Source organism: Callithrix jacchus, chromosome 12 (genome assembly GCF_049354715.1).
Source record: "Callithrix jacchus isolate 240 chromosome 12, calJac240_pri, whole genome shotgun sequence".
In the NCBI taxonomy this organism is placed as follows: domain Eukaryota; kingdom Metazoa; phylum Chordata; class Mammalia; order Primates; family Cebidae; genus Callithrix; species Callithrix jacchus.
In genome coordinates this window covers 8499073-8515397 of record NC_133513.1, presented here as the reverse complement: position 1 = coordinate 8515397, position 16325 = coordinate 8499073, and the positions used below count along the sequence as shown (strand labels likewise).

The window sequence follows — 16325 nt, the reverse complement described above, 5'->3', positions numbered from 1 at the left end:
GGTTTTCCGTTCCTGAGTTACAGCACTTAGCTTCATAGCCTCCAATCCCATCCAGGTTGCTGCAAAAGTCATTAATTCATTTCTTTCTATGGCTGAGTAGTACACCATTGTGTGTGTGTGTGTTTGTGTGTGTGTGGGGGGCACAGTTTCTTCACCCACTCATTGACTGATGGGCATTAGGGCTGGTTCCAGATTTTTGCAATTTCAAATTGACAATGTACAACTTTTATACGTTTCCATCAAGTGAATTTTCAGATGCTACTGTTGGAGTATATGCTCCATAAAACTAGACTGGGAACACAGGGCATGCAACAAAGCCCTTATACATGAATTTACGGATAGAACAGTAATACACTGTGGGGAACGCTGCTGTGTGAGGCCCCTAGGAAATGGGCCTTGCCATACAGTGAGCTTGAGCCCGGACACAGATCCCCAGTTGGGGGAAGTCGAGCTGAAGGAAAGCAGGAACCGAGAGAGGGATTCTGCTATTCAAAATAATTAACAGACATTACTTTATGGATATGAGGACTTGGGAGTCATTGTGTCCACTTTCGGTTCCTTATGTCTTATTGCTTCATTGTGTTCATTTTTGGATCCTTGCTACATTAGCTGTAAAATATTAACTTCAGTATTTATAATTGTTAAGTATTTACTGGGCGTAACTTACTTACCTTGTGACTTAACTTCAGTATTTACAATTGTTAAGTATTTACTGGGCGTAACTTACTTACTTTGTGACTTAAGTATTCCATTATACTTATCTGATGTAAGGAGACTTGTGATTTTATGGTTTATCTCATGGAAATAACTTTTGTGTTTTATGTAAGCAACTCTACTTGTAAAGTATATAATCAGACCCTGAGCACAATAAAGTTGATTGATAAAGCATAGCTTCTCATCCCTCCAGACCCCTTCTGTCTGTCATCTTTTATCTTCCACTCACCCCCCTACCCAGGTTGGGACCCTCTTGCTGGCCAAGAGCCCCCGGCAGACATGCTGCTCTTGTCAATCCACAAGATTGGAGAACCATTAGACCTTTGATTTCCAGACTCTCCTAACTGTTGTCAGGAAATAACACAACATTCATAGCAGATTAGGCAAGGAGAAAGGCTCCTGGCTTGCATCTGCATCACAAATAATGTCTTGCACCAGAATCTATGTATTCTGGAACTCCTTTTTCTTTTCTTGGACATTATCATGTCATAGACCAATGAGTTATTTTCCAACCAAGATTCCTTCTCTATTACGTGAGTTTCCTAAAGGTATAGATTCTATTTGACTCATATTTCAAAGTCATTGCCTAGTTACTCTTAAATACAATCTGAGTCCTCATTGTTGGCAAATAAAAGGCAGCTAAGAGTAGAAAGCCCAAAATACAATGAACTGACTGAATTAGCAACATCCATTAAAAAATGAGTTAATGAAATATATCCAAAGTCATAAAGATGCTTCTATCCTTTGAATAATACTTCTCAGGCACTTACCCCAAAGAGGAAAACACTATAGGTCCTAAGAAATGAACTCTAGTGATACTGGTGTTAGTGAGAAAAGCAGAAACCTACTAGGTATTCTAGGATAAAGGGTCAAAACACCACACTGATGATATATTGCGTGGCCATTGTAATTATGATCTCAGGGAATGAGAGAGAAACATGTAAAGTAAAATAATGCTCATGCCGCTCAGGGAAGAAATAATAACACAAACCACAAGCCCACGATGACCACAGCTTTGGACCATATATTTGGACAGGGATGGCACAGGAAAGTCAAAAAGGAGGACGGTGGCTTCTGGATAGTGGTGCGCATTAGAGCAATTCAGGCTCAGGTGAATGTCATTTCCTCAGTGTTGTCGGAGAGTTGTCTGTGTGATAAGTTTAACGTGAGCACAGAGAAGGTCACTGAGATTTGGATTCTGTTCCAAAATGAAAGGCAAGCATTTGGAGCACAGCCTCCAGGCAAGGAAGCCCAACTCTGCACGCAAGACATGGAGAATCCCCTTCCAGGAGCCGGACCTGCGCCAGCCATAGTGTGATTATGCTCTCGGGCCATCTGCTCCGGAGTTGTGAAGGCAATCGTGTGTCCTCCTGCCTGGACGTCAGGGAGGACACCGATCACTAGTCAATCTGCTCGAAATTGCCTCCTATGATTAGTGTGTAATGACTCAGGTAGGTCATGGCCACGGATGTTTCTGTTATTAATGCATTAGCAGCTGTAAATGGGCATTGATTCTGCACAGAGTGCAGCTTTATGGATTTGGTGGGAGCGTCTGCCCCGTGAAGCATAAATGGTCACTGCTGGATGAGGAAACAACCCTGAGAGGGCAGTGTCCTCTGGGAAGGATGAAGACAGACAGCTAGGTGAGAAAGGAGAGAAGCTGGGCTGGGACAAAGAGAAGAAAGTACTTCTATCTGGGATACTCCTTGGTTCTCTCTCACATCTGAAATCAAACTAATCACATCGTTCTGAACCCTCCCTGGGATTGGCTGGTTAGTGACAGTTAATATAAGGTCAATTATTTTACTTAAGATTTTATTTCACATTTGAATGTTATGACTGTATGGCACCATGTCTGTCTGTTCACTATGATATCCTTCATACTCAGCAAGAATCCAGCATCAAAAGTTTTCCAGTTATTTGTGAATGATGGAAGGAAGGAATGATGGCATTACCAATACAAGAATGTGACTTCTGGGCAGGTGTGGTGGCTCCTGCCTATAATCCCAGTACTTTGGGAGGCTGAGGCAGGTGGATCACCTGAGGTCAGTAGTTTGAGACCAGCCTGGCCGACATGGCGAAACCCTGTCTCTACTGAAAAATACCAAAAATTAGCCAGGGGTAGTGGTGGGTGCTTATAATCTGAGCATGTGGGAGGCTGAGACAGGAGAATCACTTGAACCTAGGAGGCTGAGGTTGCAGTGAGCTGAGATCGTGCCATTGTGCTTCAGCCTGGGCAAAAAGAACAAACTCCATCTCAAAACAAAAACAAAAATGTTGACTTCTACATCAATGTCATAGCAACCTGAGCTGGAACGTACTACCATCCCGTTTTACAAGACAATTTATTAATCTTAGACAGAGGGACTGAGGTCCAATGAGAGTTAACCAATTTTCTACCAATGCATTTGCACGTATACACACCTCATGCACACAAGTCAATCAGTAGGACAGGAGATTCCTTCTCAGTATGAAATCATTCTGAACAGCAATAGCAGGCATCATTATCACCGTTTAATGAGTGCCAGCTCTAAGCCCGGCATGGAGTTGGGTTGGTATTTTCTGACGCAAGGATCTGCAATTCAAAAGAAACTAAGCATACATTTTAGAAAAGAAAAAAGAGCATTCTGGCTATCGATACATGGACAAAGTTGGTGGGTGTTTTTTTTTGTTTGTTTGTTTTTTTGCTTTGGAGCTTCTCAAAAGTTGGAAGAAATTCCTAGCCGTTTCTGTATCTTATTAACCAGCCGATTTCATCAAAATTTTGGCTCATTCTTTGTGACTTCCATAGCCTTCTACCGGAATTACCAGTAGGAATCAAGTGACTGCAGATTCACCAGGGTCTTCAGAAAACAACCCGACATCCTCAGGTTGGGACAGCAAGCAGAGCTATGCTTTAGCTTAAATGAAGGGATTCAGCAGAAATACCATTACTGTTTTTCTTTTATTGGTAACTGGTAAATGATTATGATAAATAGAAAGATTTCACCTCAATAGAAGTGGCTTTAACACATAAGTTAATTAAAAAGTTAACTTTAACAAATGCAGGTGAAACTTGCTTTCATTCTTTATAATTCTTAAGTTACTTTTTTTTTCAGACAGGGCTTTGCCTCCTCCAGGCTGGAAAGCAGTGGTGTAATCAGCTCACTGCAGCCTTAGAATCCTGGGCTCATGCGATATTCCTGCCTCAGCTTCTGAGGTAGCTGGGACCACAAGTGCACATCACCATGCATGGATAATTTTTTAAACATGTTTTGTGGAGATAGAGTGTCACTATATTGCCCAGGCTGGTCTCAAACTCCTAATCTCAAGTGATCCTCCCACCTCAGCCTCTCAAAGTTCCGGGTTTATAAGCATGAGCCACCATGGCTGGGTACCTTTCCTGTGATTCTTTAGTACAACCCATGAATGTGGATCAAACTATATTAATATCAGTTTCTCATTATAGCAAAGAGAAAGCAAAATGCCTGTTCTGTTTTAGTTGCAAACCTAATTTAGCTATGTGGTACACTGCTGAGATTCATTGTGGTGGTTGGCAAAATATTAAGGGAAATGCTAGGGAAAGTTGCAAGATTATAGTCTCAAACCTTTTGGAAGACTCAAAGGTTTTTATTAACTTATGGAATGGGCTGAAGACAGCCAGTCCTTATTGTAGAGCATTACGTAATAGAGTGAAGATTAAGGATAAACAGAAGCTTCTCGAAGTAACTCTGTTTACCTCACCTTTCCTTTGTCTTTGACTCTGTTTACTCATGTAAAGTTTGTGCTGGATGGTCCTCTTGGTGTGAGGTTGTAAGGGGATTACTGGCCAGGTGCGGTGCCTCACGCCTGTAATCCCAGCACTTTGGGAGGCCAAGGAAGGCAGATCGCAAGGTCAGGAGATTGAGACCATCCTGGTCAACATGGTGAAACCCTGTCTCTACTAAAAGTGTAAAAATTAGCTGGGCATGGTGGGGCGTACCTGTCTCAGCTGAGACAGAGAATTGCTTTAATCTGGGAGGGAGAGGTTGTAGTGAGCTGAGATCGTGCCATTGCACTCCAGCCTGGGCAACAAGAGCAAAACTCCAACTCAAAACAAAATAAAAAAGAAAGGGGATTGCTGGTTAATGGTGTTTATTCTGGGCCCCAGAACCAAAACCTTTTATCATTCATAAAACTGCTCTTTTAACCATGTTAATTATCCACAAGCATGTTGACTTAGAACCTCTGCTATTAAATCTATACTGAATAAACGCAAGGGGGAACAGTAAGTAGGGGTCGATTAGCTGCAGTCACCCTCTGAGCCACCAGTGACCATCTCTAGCCCACTCAAATCACTGTACTGGGCGTGTCTATTTCATTTATCCATTGCTGAGTCAGGGTCTCCAGGACAGACCTCCACAGACAGTGATCAGTGTCTCAGGTGGTGACCCCAAAGCAATCAACACCACAGTACTCTCTCTGGTCCGAGAAAAAATGGGCTAATTTCTGTACACAAGTCGGCCAGGGAGGGACTGACTGGTTCTGGTCATGACTCATTCATCTCTGCCTTGCTGAGATAATGATACTTCCCTTCAACCTACTCTTCTGTGGCCTAGTTTCTATATCTCTTGTTCGTTTTCTGAATTCCAAGTGGGATGGGGCCCTAGTTAAAGACCATTTGATATAGAGCATGTGTTCTGACCCGAATCACAATTGAATTGTAATCTCCAGTGTTGGAGGTGGGGCCAGGTGGCAGGTGATTAAATCATGGGGACTGTTTCTCATCAATAGTCTAGTACCATCCCCTTGGCACTGTCCTCGCAATAACGAGTGAGTTATAACAAGATCTGGTTGTTTAAAGTGTGTGGAGCCTCCTCTGCCTCTCTTGCTCCTGCTCTGGTCATTTAAGACAGGTCTGCCCCCGCTGTGGCTTCTGCCATAATTGTAAGTTTCCTGAGGCTTCCCCAGAAGCTGAGCAGATGCCAGCATTGTGCTTCCTGTACAGCCTGTGCCTCTGTGAGCCAATTAAATCTGTCTTCTCTATAAATTACCCAGTCTGAGGTATCTCTTTATAGCAATGTGAGAAAGAACTGACACTTTATTCTGGTTCAATTTCTTATTATCAGTATTGCAATGAGGACAGTGAAACCAGATTGGTCAAATGTGTTGTTAAGAGCTGTGTGATTCTTATACGCAGGAGCTAAATCAAGTGGACCTGTGGACTTAGAGTATTAACTGTGGAGACTCAGAAGGGTGGGAGAGTGGGGAGAAGCTGAGGGATGAGAAATTATTTAATGAATAGAGGGTACTCTACTAAAGTGATGGTTACGCTGAAGGCCCAGAGTTGGCCTGTGCTGTGGTTCATGCCTGTAATTCTAGCACTTGGGAGGCTGAGGAGGGTGGATCACTTCAAGTCAGGAGTTTGAGACCAGACTGGCCAACAAAGCAAACCCTCTCTCTACTAAAAATACAAACACGAGCCAGGAATGACGGCGCACACCTGTAATCCCAGCTAATTGGTGGGCTGAGGCACTGGAATAGCTTGAACCTTGGAGGCGGAGATTGCAGTGAGCTGATGAGTAACACAACACTGTACTCCCACCTGGATGGAAGAGTGAGACTCCATCACACACACACACACACACACACACACACACACAAGCCCAGACCGCACCACTATCCAATACATCCATGCATGGACACCGTACTTGCAACCCCAAAATTTACAGAAATTAAAAAACATTGAACAAATAAACAATGTTTTCAAAAGACAGTTATGTGGTCAAATCACAAGCAGTGTGATTAAAAAATCCCTGCATTTTTCAAAGGTTGATCTACATTTGGGGTATGCGGGTGCTATGGGCAGTCACTGATGACAGAAGGGTCATTTCAAAGTACAGACTGTGATCACCATCACAGCACTAATTCATGCAACTCAATGAAAAACTCATTCAAAATATGCACCTGCGTGTGACTTTTACAGGTGCTAAGGATACAGCAGTAAGCAAGACAGACACACCCCATGCCCTCAGAACTCCTCCAGTCCAGTGGGGAAGGCAGATTGTGCGCATGCAGTCAAAGTGGTCATCAGGGAGCGTCATGAGAGCTGGGGCAGATTTTAACTGGGTGAAAATGATGGAGAAGAAGCAGGCTGACAGTGGGGTGCTGCCTGGGCTTCCCTCTTCCTTACCCAAACTACCACCATACAAACTTCCCTGATAACTTCCATTCTTGATCATCCTCCTCTGTCCTAACAATAAAGAAGCAGAAGGAACTGTAGTTCTTTTATCTCTCTTCCTTCTCTTTCTCTCTCTCTACCTTCTCTTTCTCTCCCTCTCTCTCTCCTCCCTTCCTCATCTACTCATTCAATTAAAGAAAGATCTGCAGAGTTCCTGCCCCTTGTAGAGCAGAGGAAAGCCGGGAAAAGAGCTCTGCTATGCAGCAGCTTAGGAGACATAAGAGACATTCATAGGGAAAGTGTAAACAAGAATGTGTGGGGGTGGCTGGGGGCTGGTGAAGTGTCAAAGCAAATGCGATGGTCAGTGGGCATTATCTAGACGAGTTGTCCTTCCAGACCATATACTCTGAATGCATCTGACATGAAACCCACTGTGGCTGACCATGACTTAAGGTAACAACCTAGGTCATGCCTGTTCTATGTGCTAGACCTCGTTCTCTCTCCCTCTTATATTCCAGCTGGTGCCTTTTAACCTCTTCGACTTGCAGCCCATCTGCTGAATTTTGCATGTAACAGAATTGCACCTCCCTAGAAGGCAATCGCTGTTGTTTTTCTTTCGACAGCTCCTTACGCTGTTCCACTCTTGCTGCCTGTTCCACTGAAACCCAGATTCTGAAATATGATCATAGGGTCAACTTTCTACCTTGAAAGTTGGCTTAGGATTTTCTTTCCTTTTCTTTTTCTTTTTTTTTTTTGAGATGGAGTTTCACTGTTGTTACCCAGACTGGAGTGCAATGGCATGATCTCGGCTCACCGCAACCTCTGCCTCCTGGGTTCAAGCAATTCTCCTGCCTCAGCCTCCCGAGTAGCAGGGATTACAGGAACGCACCACCATGCCCAGCTAATTTTTGTATTTTTAGTAGAGACGGGGTTTCACCATGTTGACCAGGACGGTCTCGATCTCTTGACCTCGTGATCCACCCGCCTCGGCCTCCCAAAGTGCTGGGATTACAGGCTTCAGCCACCACAACCCGCAGGATTTTCTTTATCCTACAAAGGGCAATCAAGTAACTGAAGTAGACAGAAAAATTTATTATCAGGAGGGCTTAACAGAGATCTATTCAGAAGTATAGACTAAAAGAATAGAAAAAATGCTCATCATCACTGGTCATTAGAGAGATGCAAATCAAAACCACATTGAGATACCATCTCACGCCAGTTAGAATGGCGATCATTAAAAAATCTGGAGACAACAGATGCTGGAGAGGATGTGGAGAAATAGGAACACTTTTACACTGTTGGTGGGAGTGTAAATTAGTCCAACCATTGTGGAAGACAGTGTGGCGATTCCTCAAGGCCTTAGAAATAGAAATTCCATTTGACCCAGCAATCCCATTACTGGGTATATATCCAAAGGACTATAAATCGTTCTACTATAAGGACACATGCACACGAATGTTCATTGCAGCACTGTTTACAATAGCAAAGACCTGGAACCAACCCAAATGCCCATCGATGATAGACTGGACTGGGAAAATGTGGCACATATACACCAGGGAATATTATGCAGCAATCAGAAATGATGAGTTTGTGTCATTTGTAGGGACATGAATGAATCTGGAGAACATCATTCTCAGCAAACTGACACAAGAACAGACAATGAAATACCGCATATTCTCACTCATAGGCGGGTGATGAAAAATGAGAACACATGGACACAGGGAGGGGAGTACTACACACTGGGGTCTATTGGGGGGAATAGGGGAGGGACAGCGGGGGGTGGAGGAGCTGGGGAGGGATAGCATGGGGAGAAATCCCAAATGTGGGTGAAGGGGAGAAAGGAAGCAAAACACACTGCCATGTGTGTACCTATGCAACTGTCTTGCATGTTCTGCACATGTACCCCAAAACCTAAAATGCAATAAAAAATTAAAAAAAAAAAGAATAGGAAAGATTATCCCAGCTGGTGAGAACAAGTGTCGCAAGTGCTTAGAGCTTGGAAATCAACATGTTTAGATATCAAGAGATCAACTTGCTTCGCTGGAATAAAAGGTATTTAGGGATTCATAGAGAGAAGGTAAGATGTTACATAGGGATTCGCTTATTGACCAACTAACTAGATGATATTCATGTTTTAAGAATATCAGTCCTTCAATCTGTGGGATGGGATTCAGAGGAAGGTGGCTTTAGATGCGAAGGCTACTTAAAAAGAATCCCCAGATATGTAAGTAAGAAGTACCTGGGGCCGGGCGTGGTGGCTTACGCCTGTAATCCCAGCACTTTGGGAGGCCGAGGCGGGTGGATCACGAGGTCAACAGATCGAGACCATCCTGGTCAACATGGTGAAACCCCGTCTCTACTAAAAATACAAAAAAATTAGCTGGGCATGGTGGCGCGTGCCTGTAATCCCAGCTACTCAGGAGGCTGAGGCAGGAGAATTGCCTGAACCCAGGAGGCGGAGGTTGCGGTGAGCTGAGATCGTGCCATTGCACTCCAGCCTGGGTAACAAGAGCGAAACTCCGTCTCAAAAATAAAAAAGAAGTACCTGGAGCAATAAGCCAACAGAGGAAATGAAAACAAGGCTCCTAGAAGACACAGATAAAACACTCACTTATCCCTTGTGCTGGATGAAAAACAAGGCGATATCAATAACTAAAGCTTGGGACAAGGTTCCAGAGAGGAGACTGGTGCCCATCGGTGCGTGAGTGAGACGCGGTCTGATTTCAAGTGTTATGCGTTGGGAGCCGTAAGTGACAGACAGAAATAAGTGAAGATGTATAGCAGTCCTTGCTGAATATGGCATCAGAATTCAGTGACAGATTTGGAGTCTCTTATTCTAGACCTATCAACATAGAAACGAAAGCTTTGAAGACGAATACTGAGGGAATAAAAACCAGCCATCAGAAAGACCCATACGGGTCTCTCATCTCATCAGTGTTGTATTTCTCTCATTTACACAATAATCCATCAAAAGGCAAGATGCCTTTATCTATCTCTTCATCCTTCCATACCTCTATCTGCTTGACCATTATTATATCCAACGTGTACTGATAGTCAGCTATACGCCAGCACTACAGCAGATGCCGTGGAAATAACCAGAGGTGATATTCTATCGAATAATCAGCATGCAACCAGCTAGAATAGACGAATGCTGTGGCATTGAGAAGTGTCCCAGGGGACCATTAAACCTTTAGTTCTGGATCAAGGGTAAATGCAAGGAAGCAGAACATATGGAAAGGCAGGGAATAGAGGACACTTTGGGGCTTGAGACAGTAGCAATTCATCAATCAGAGTCCTAATTGATCTATAACAACTAAGTATCAGCCTAGGTACAAGGACGGACAATTCCGACCTAGCCCCTATATTTATAAGGCCTCTAGCCTAAAGCCATCCTATTCAACAATACAGCAGCAGGTTACTAGCCACACGTTCTTAAATTTAAATTAATGAACTCTCCCGACACAAAGAAGTGATAAATATTTGAGATGGTGGATATGCTAACTACCCTGATCTGATTACTATACAGTATATGTATAAAAACATCACTATGTACCCGATGAATATGTACAATTATTATTTGTCAATTAAAAACAAAGTAACACAGCCGGATGTGATGGCTCAGACCTATAATCCCAGCACATTGGGAGGCTGAGGCAGGCCGATCACCTGAGGTCAGGAGTTTGAGACCAGCCTGATTAACATGGTGAAACCCCGTCTCTACTACAAATATGAAAATTAGCCAGGCGTGGTGGTATGTGCCTATAATCCCAGCTACTTGGGAGGCTGAGGTAGGAGAATTGCTTGAACCCGGGAGGCGGAGGTTGTAGTGAGCCAAGATTGTGCCATTGCACTCCAGCCTGGGCAACAGAGTGAGACCCTGTCTAATAATAATCATAAGAGTAGTAGTAGTAAAAGTAATAGAAAAAAATTTTAAACAGCGTTTTTAAAAAACCACCTAGTTTTCAGGTGCAATAGCCACATTTCTTTCTCTTTTTTTGAGACGGAGTTTCGCTCCTTAACCAGGCTGGAGTGCAATGGCGGGATCTAGGCTCACTGCAACCTACACCTCCTGGGTTCAGGCAATTCTCCTGCCTCAGCTTCCCGAGTAGCTGGGATTACAGGCATGCACCACCATGCCCAGCTAATTTTTTGTATTTTTAGTAGAGAGGGGGTTTCACCTTGTTGACCAGGATGGTCTCGATGTCTTGACCTTGTGATCCACCCACCTCGGCCTCCCAAAGTGCTGGGATTACAGGCATGAGCCACTATGCCCGGGCCCAGTAGCCACATTTCAAGTGTTCAATTGCTCCATCTGGCTGGTAATTACCATATTGAACAGCACAAAGAGCATTCTGAATCTATTCTCTACCAGAGTGAACTATGTAAGGTGATAAGTATGTAAAGTAACTTCAGTGTAGTAATTATTTCACAAGGTATACCTATATTAACGTATCTCATATATACCTTAAATCTATAGAATTTTTAAAAAATAAGTTTCATTTTTATTTTAACAGTTTTGAGGGCACGGGTGGTTTTGGTTACATGGATAAGTTCTTCCGTGGTTATTTCTGAAGTTTTGGCTCACCCTCACCCAAGCAGTGTACGCTGTACCCAATACTTACAAAACCTCCCAATTTTCAGGAAATGCTGAAGCCTGAACTTCAAAGACATGAAAAGACAGATGTGGAATGAAAGGAATCAGAGACAGAATTTCCTTTATCATGAGGAACAAAAGCTGCAAGTCTAATCTCCTGTGTGATACAAGCGTTAGCTCATCAGGGTTACACTCAGTCATTCTGATGCAGCTAACAGCGATTCCACCATCTTCTTAGTTCTTCCTATCTCTCCCTTTTCTGCTGCTCTCCTCCCAGCCTTCCCCTTCTGAGTCACCAAAGCCCATTATATTATTATTATACCTTTGAAGTGGATGTAATTCTTATTTGTCCATTATACCTCATTAAGACTGGGAGAAAGAAAAATACTCCTATAATCACAGAAACGGTATACTGGATAGCACTAGACCAAACAAAAAGACAGACATAAAATTAAGGTTTGCACAGTTAATTAATTATAAATGTGACGCAGCATGCCATGAGATTTTTAACCTGACAGAAAAATAGAGGTCAAGGAAACCTTCACTCGGAAGCTAAATTTTCCAGAAAATCACGCTGAGGTTTAAGTTCCACCACTGACCCTGGTACTACGAGCTTTGTGTGGCTTTCCCTTTAGCATACAGATGACAACAAAGGCATATGAATGGCTAGAAGACAGATGCTGGTTCCTGGGAGCTTACTCATGTGCATGGACCAATTGTTATTCTATCTAAACCTGTCAAAACAGAAGTGAAAACTTGGAAGAAGAATATTGAGGGAATAAAAATCGAGCATGGGAAAGACCCATACTGGTATCTTGTCTAATGTCAAAGCTGTCTTTCTCCCACTTACACCATACTCCATCAGGAGTTAAGATGCATTTATCTACCTACTTGTCTTTCCATTCTTGTACCTGTTTGACCATCATTATATCCAAAGAGTACTTCTGGTCTACCGGCACTACAGTAAATGCTGTGGATATAATCAGACGTGATATAGGATTGAACAATCAGCAATCCTAAGGGCCCTGAGGCCAAGGAAACATTCTGGAAAAAAAATCAAAACAAGAATAACCAAACTTTGGAAGCAGGAAATGAAAAGTAATTGTCTGAAGCCAATGGATACATCAAAACCCTGATTCAGACAAAAACACGGCATTCTTCACATCAGTCCAAGCCCCATGTCAGCCGTAAATGAATTCCCACTGCTAATTCATTACTTCTGCTAAAATCTTGTGAGAGGCTGAAGCACTTTCTCAACCAGCATGTATCCAACATGTTACAGGTAAAAAACACACAAAACCCCGGGCATGTGGCCAGCCTAGATAGCAAATCACCTGCCTTCCTGATGACCAAGTGGCCTCCCAGAACTCAATCTTGGCTCCAGGGGAAGTGTCCTCTCCATTTAGGAAGTGGTCTGAGGTTCACTGTACCAGAGAAGCTGCAATCCCAAGGACAGGCTGGAAACCTACTAGATACATTGAGATGGGCCAGTACCCATAAACCTCCCAGTGAGGCATCTTGCCATTTCTTCCTTTCTTTTCTTTTTTTTAAAAATGACTTTCTTTCTTACAGTTCTGGAGGCTGAGAAGTCCAAGGTAATGGAGGCATGTCTGGTGAGGTACTTCCTGCTGGGAGGGACTCCGGGGAGTCCAGGGTGAGGCAGTACAGGGCACTGCATGGCAAGGGTGCATCTTAGCTTAGGTCTCCTTTTCTTCTTTTTTTTTTTTTTTTGAGATGGAGTCTTGCACTGTTGCCCAGGCTGGAGTGCAGTGGCACTGTCTCAACTCATTGCAAGCTCCACCTCCCAGGTTCAACTGATCCTCCTGCCTCAGCCTCCCAAGTAGCTGGTGCCCGCCACCACACCTAGCTACTTGTTTTGTATTTTTAGTAGAAATGGGTTTTCACTATGTTGACCAGGATGGTCTCAAACATCTGACCTCATGATCCACCCTCCTCGGCCTCCCAAAATGCTGGGATTACCAACATGAGCCACCGTGTCCAGCCCCTATTCCTTTCTAAAATGATTTTTAAAAAATGATCACATATACTCACTGGCTTAGAGCAGTCAATTAATACATTTTTATGTCTCTCTTTAGACGGCAGTTGTAGATACGGAAATACCATATCCATAGACAAATTAACATGAGCTCCCTTACATCCCTGTACTAATAATCTTAGGGACCACAACCTCCCTTAGGTTAGAAGTTTCAGTCCCAGCGCAGGGTTGGAACAGGAATTTCTTTCAGAGAAGCAGCAATTTGAATCATGTTCAGCAGGCAGAGGCATGGGAAGGTCATATATGATCTGAAAACTCATCCTTGAAACCTTTTGTCCTCCGTCCCTCCCCTCCCTGCCCCAGCACCAACAAAGGCATCTAGGAGAAAGATCTGCTTGAAACAGAACAAGATAAAGTAACAAGCATATTTAACTTTACACCAAACAGATTTGAACAGACTTCACGCCAAACAGGCCCCTCCTTTTTACCTACAAAACCTCCCAGGTTTCAAGAAATGCTGAGGCCCAAACTTCAAAGACATGAAAAGATAGATGTGGCATGTAGGGAATTAGAGATGGAATTTCCTTTATGACTAGGAACAAAAGATGCAAGTCTAATCTCCTGTGTGATACAAGCGTTAGCTGATCAGGGTTACACTGAGTCATTCTGATGTAGCTAACAGTGAATACACCATCCTTTTCCTTCTTTGTAGCCCCGCCTTCTTCTTCCCTGCATTTGAATATGCAAATTCTAAGACAATAGAAAGAGCCCAGCAATTCCACTGAGGGCAAAAGAATTCCTTTTGATCAGCCTCTCCCAGGCCTGGAGTCCCATGGCCTCTAATTCTACCTGCTCCTTTAGGACATGGGCTGATATTTGATGTATCAAATTATACTCCAGCACTTTCAGAAGTAGAACCTGATAAGAAATTCTGCATTCCTATGAAGGAAGCTACATCTTGAAAAATAAATATTTCTTTCAGTTAGCCTTTTAAAATTTTGATATTTACTATTAAATTATTACAGACAGATTTATTCCTAAAGCAAGGTGTTTACCCACAAAACTATTGCAGAGGAGGGCTGATATCAGACTTTGCGAAGGTGCTGCCCCAGATGCTAGTGCATATATGTATCACAAAAAAAAAAACAGTGGAGAAAATTGACAAAATTCTGCTAGCTTCACCAGAAATAAAGTCCTTGCATGCAATAAGGAAGGCAGAAAGCGGAAAAGTGCTTACTTGCTGAAAACAAATGAAATTTCTAAAATGTACCCCAGCATCTTAAAGTACGACATTTTTTTTTGCAGTAATTTTTGTATCATAGTCACGTATTCCAGCTCAAAAACAGCAAATGAATTGTTCCTAAATGCCTCAAGAAATACATGCTCTCAGTAACTGATCGGTGTTTGCTGGCATTTCTTTCTACTTTGCAGGGTCATGTGACTCAGAAGGGGGACAGAATGTCTCCGGATGAGAAAACCTTAGGGGGGAACAAAGAAGAAACCAAAACCACATTTTATTTTAATCCCTAGCCAGTAAAAGCGCAGTTAACACACTGATAATCTCACACATTTCCCAGGTTTGTCGAGGAGGGAGGGCTTACGGAGGGTGGTTTTACCTTGCCAGCCCTCTTCTCATCTCTGGTACAATAGCGCAGAAGAGAAAGACACAACCAGGCAGCAGCAAAGTTTTTGTAACAATTTCAAATCTTCACAAAAGAGCTTTTCATAGAGAACAAGATCAAAAACTGGATCTATTTAGGGAACGAATGTTCTAAATGGGTTGCACTTACTGAATGCTGAGTCTGATCAAGGAAGCTGTAAGTTCCACTTGCATGAGTTCTTCGAGCACTTTCCTGAAGAAGAAAATGGGGAAAGACTTTAGTATCAAGGAATGTATTCTTGAATTCTGTCTACAAGTTTCTTGTTACAGTAATACTGAACAACCTCCAAAATAAGTTCTGACTATACTGTGAATTTAACAGCAATGATGCACCGACGGCGATGACGATGATGATGATGAAAATGAGGCCACGTGCAGTGGCTCACGCCTGTAATCCCAGCACTTTGGGAGTCCGAGGCGGGCGGATCATGAGGTCAGGAGATAAAGACCATCTTGGCCAAGATGGTGAAACCCTGTCTCTACTAAAAATACAAAAATATTAGTGGGGCTTGGTGATGTATGCCTGTAGTCCCAGCTACTTGAGAGGCTGAGGCAGGAGAATCACTTAAACCTGGGAGGGGGAGTTGGCAGTGAGCTGAGACAGAGCCACTGCACTCCAGCCAGCCTGGGCGACAGAGCAAGACTCCGTCTCAAAAAAAAAAAAAAAAAAAAAAAAAAAGAAAAGGAAAAGAAAATGATTCCGTTCTTCAATATATTTTCATTACATCCTCTCAGATCCCAGTAAAGAAGGTGTTATTATCTTCTCTATTTCAGAAGAGGAAACTGAGGCCCAGACAGCTCCCATAAGTTCACAAGACATGCATGTACATCACGAAGCCTGAATTTGAATTCGGACAATTACACAACAGGCCCGGAAGCACTCTACTGTATTCTTCTCCTACACCATGAGCTCTTGTCACAGGAGGTGTTCGAGGGAAGACTGGAAGTTGACATTTCAGATATACCATTGTGGATTTTCCTTTTGGGAATTAGTTTGGATAAAATAAATTCTAAATGTCCTTTCAGCTCTAGAACTGCAGGGTTCTATAATGCTCATTCAGGTGATGAAGGTCGAAGATGGAAACGATTTTATTTTGCAATGAGTAGAATTATAAGGTACTCCAGCAGTAATAAATTTCAAAAATATGGCTATCATCACTCAATCAGAGGGAGTAACATTCATGTTCATTGGTATTTAAATAAACCAAATATCACCTGAATT

The 16325-nt window shown here is 42.9% G+C and overlaps 1 protein-coding gene across 1 annotated transcript in view; it reads right to left on the bottom strand.

Annotated features, from left to right (window-relative positions):
- The window catches only part of RBFOX1 (RNA binding fox-1 homolog 1), a 2602982-nt gene that overhangs the window by 1445982 nt on the left and 1140675 nt on the right, over positions 1-16325 (bottom strand). Inside the window, 1 exon segment of the mRNA XM_078344605.1 lies at positions 15234-15296. Coding sequence (XP_078200731.1) covers positions 15234-15296 — 63 coding nt within the window.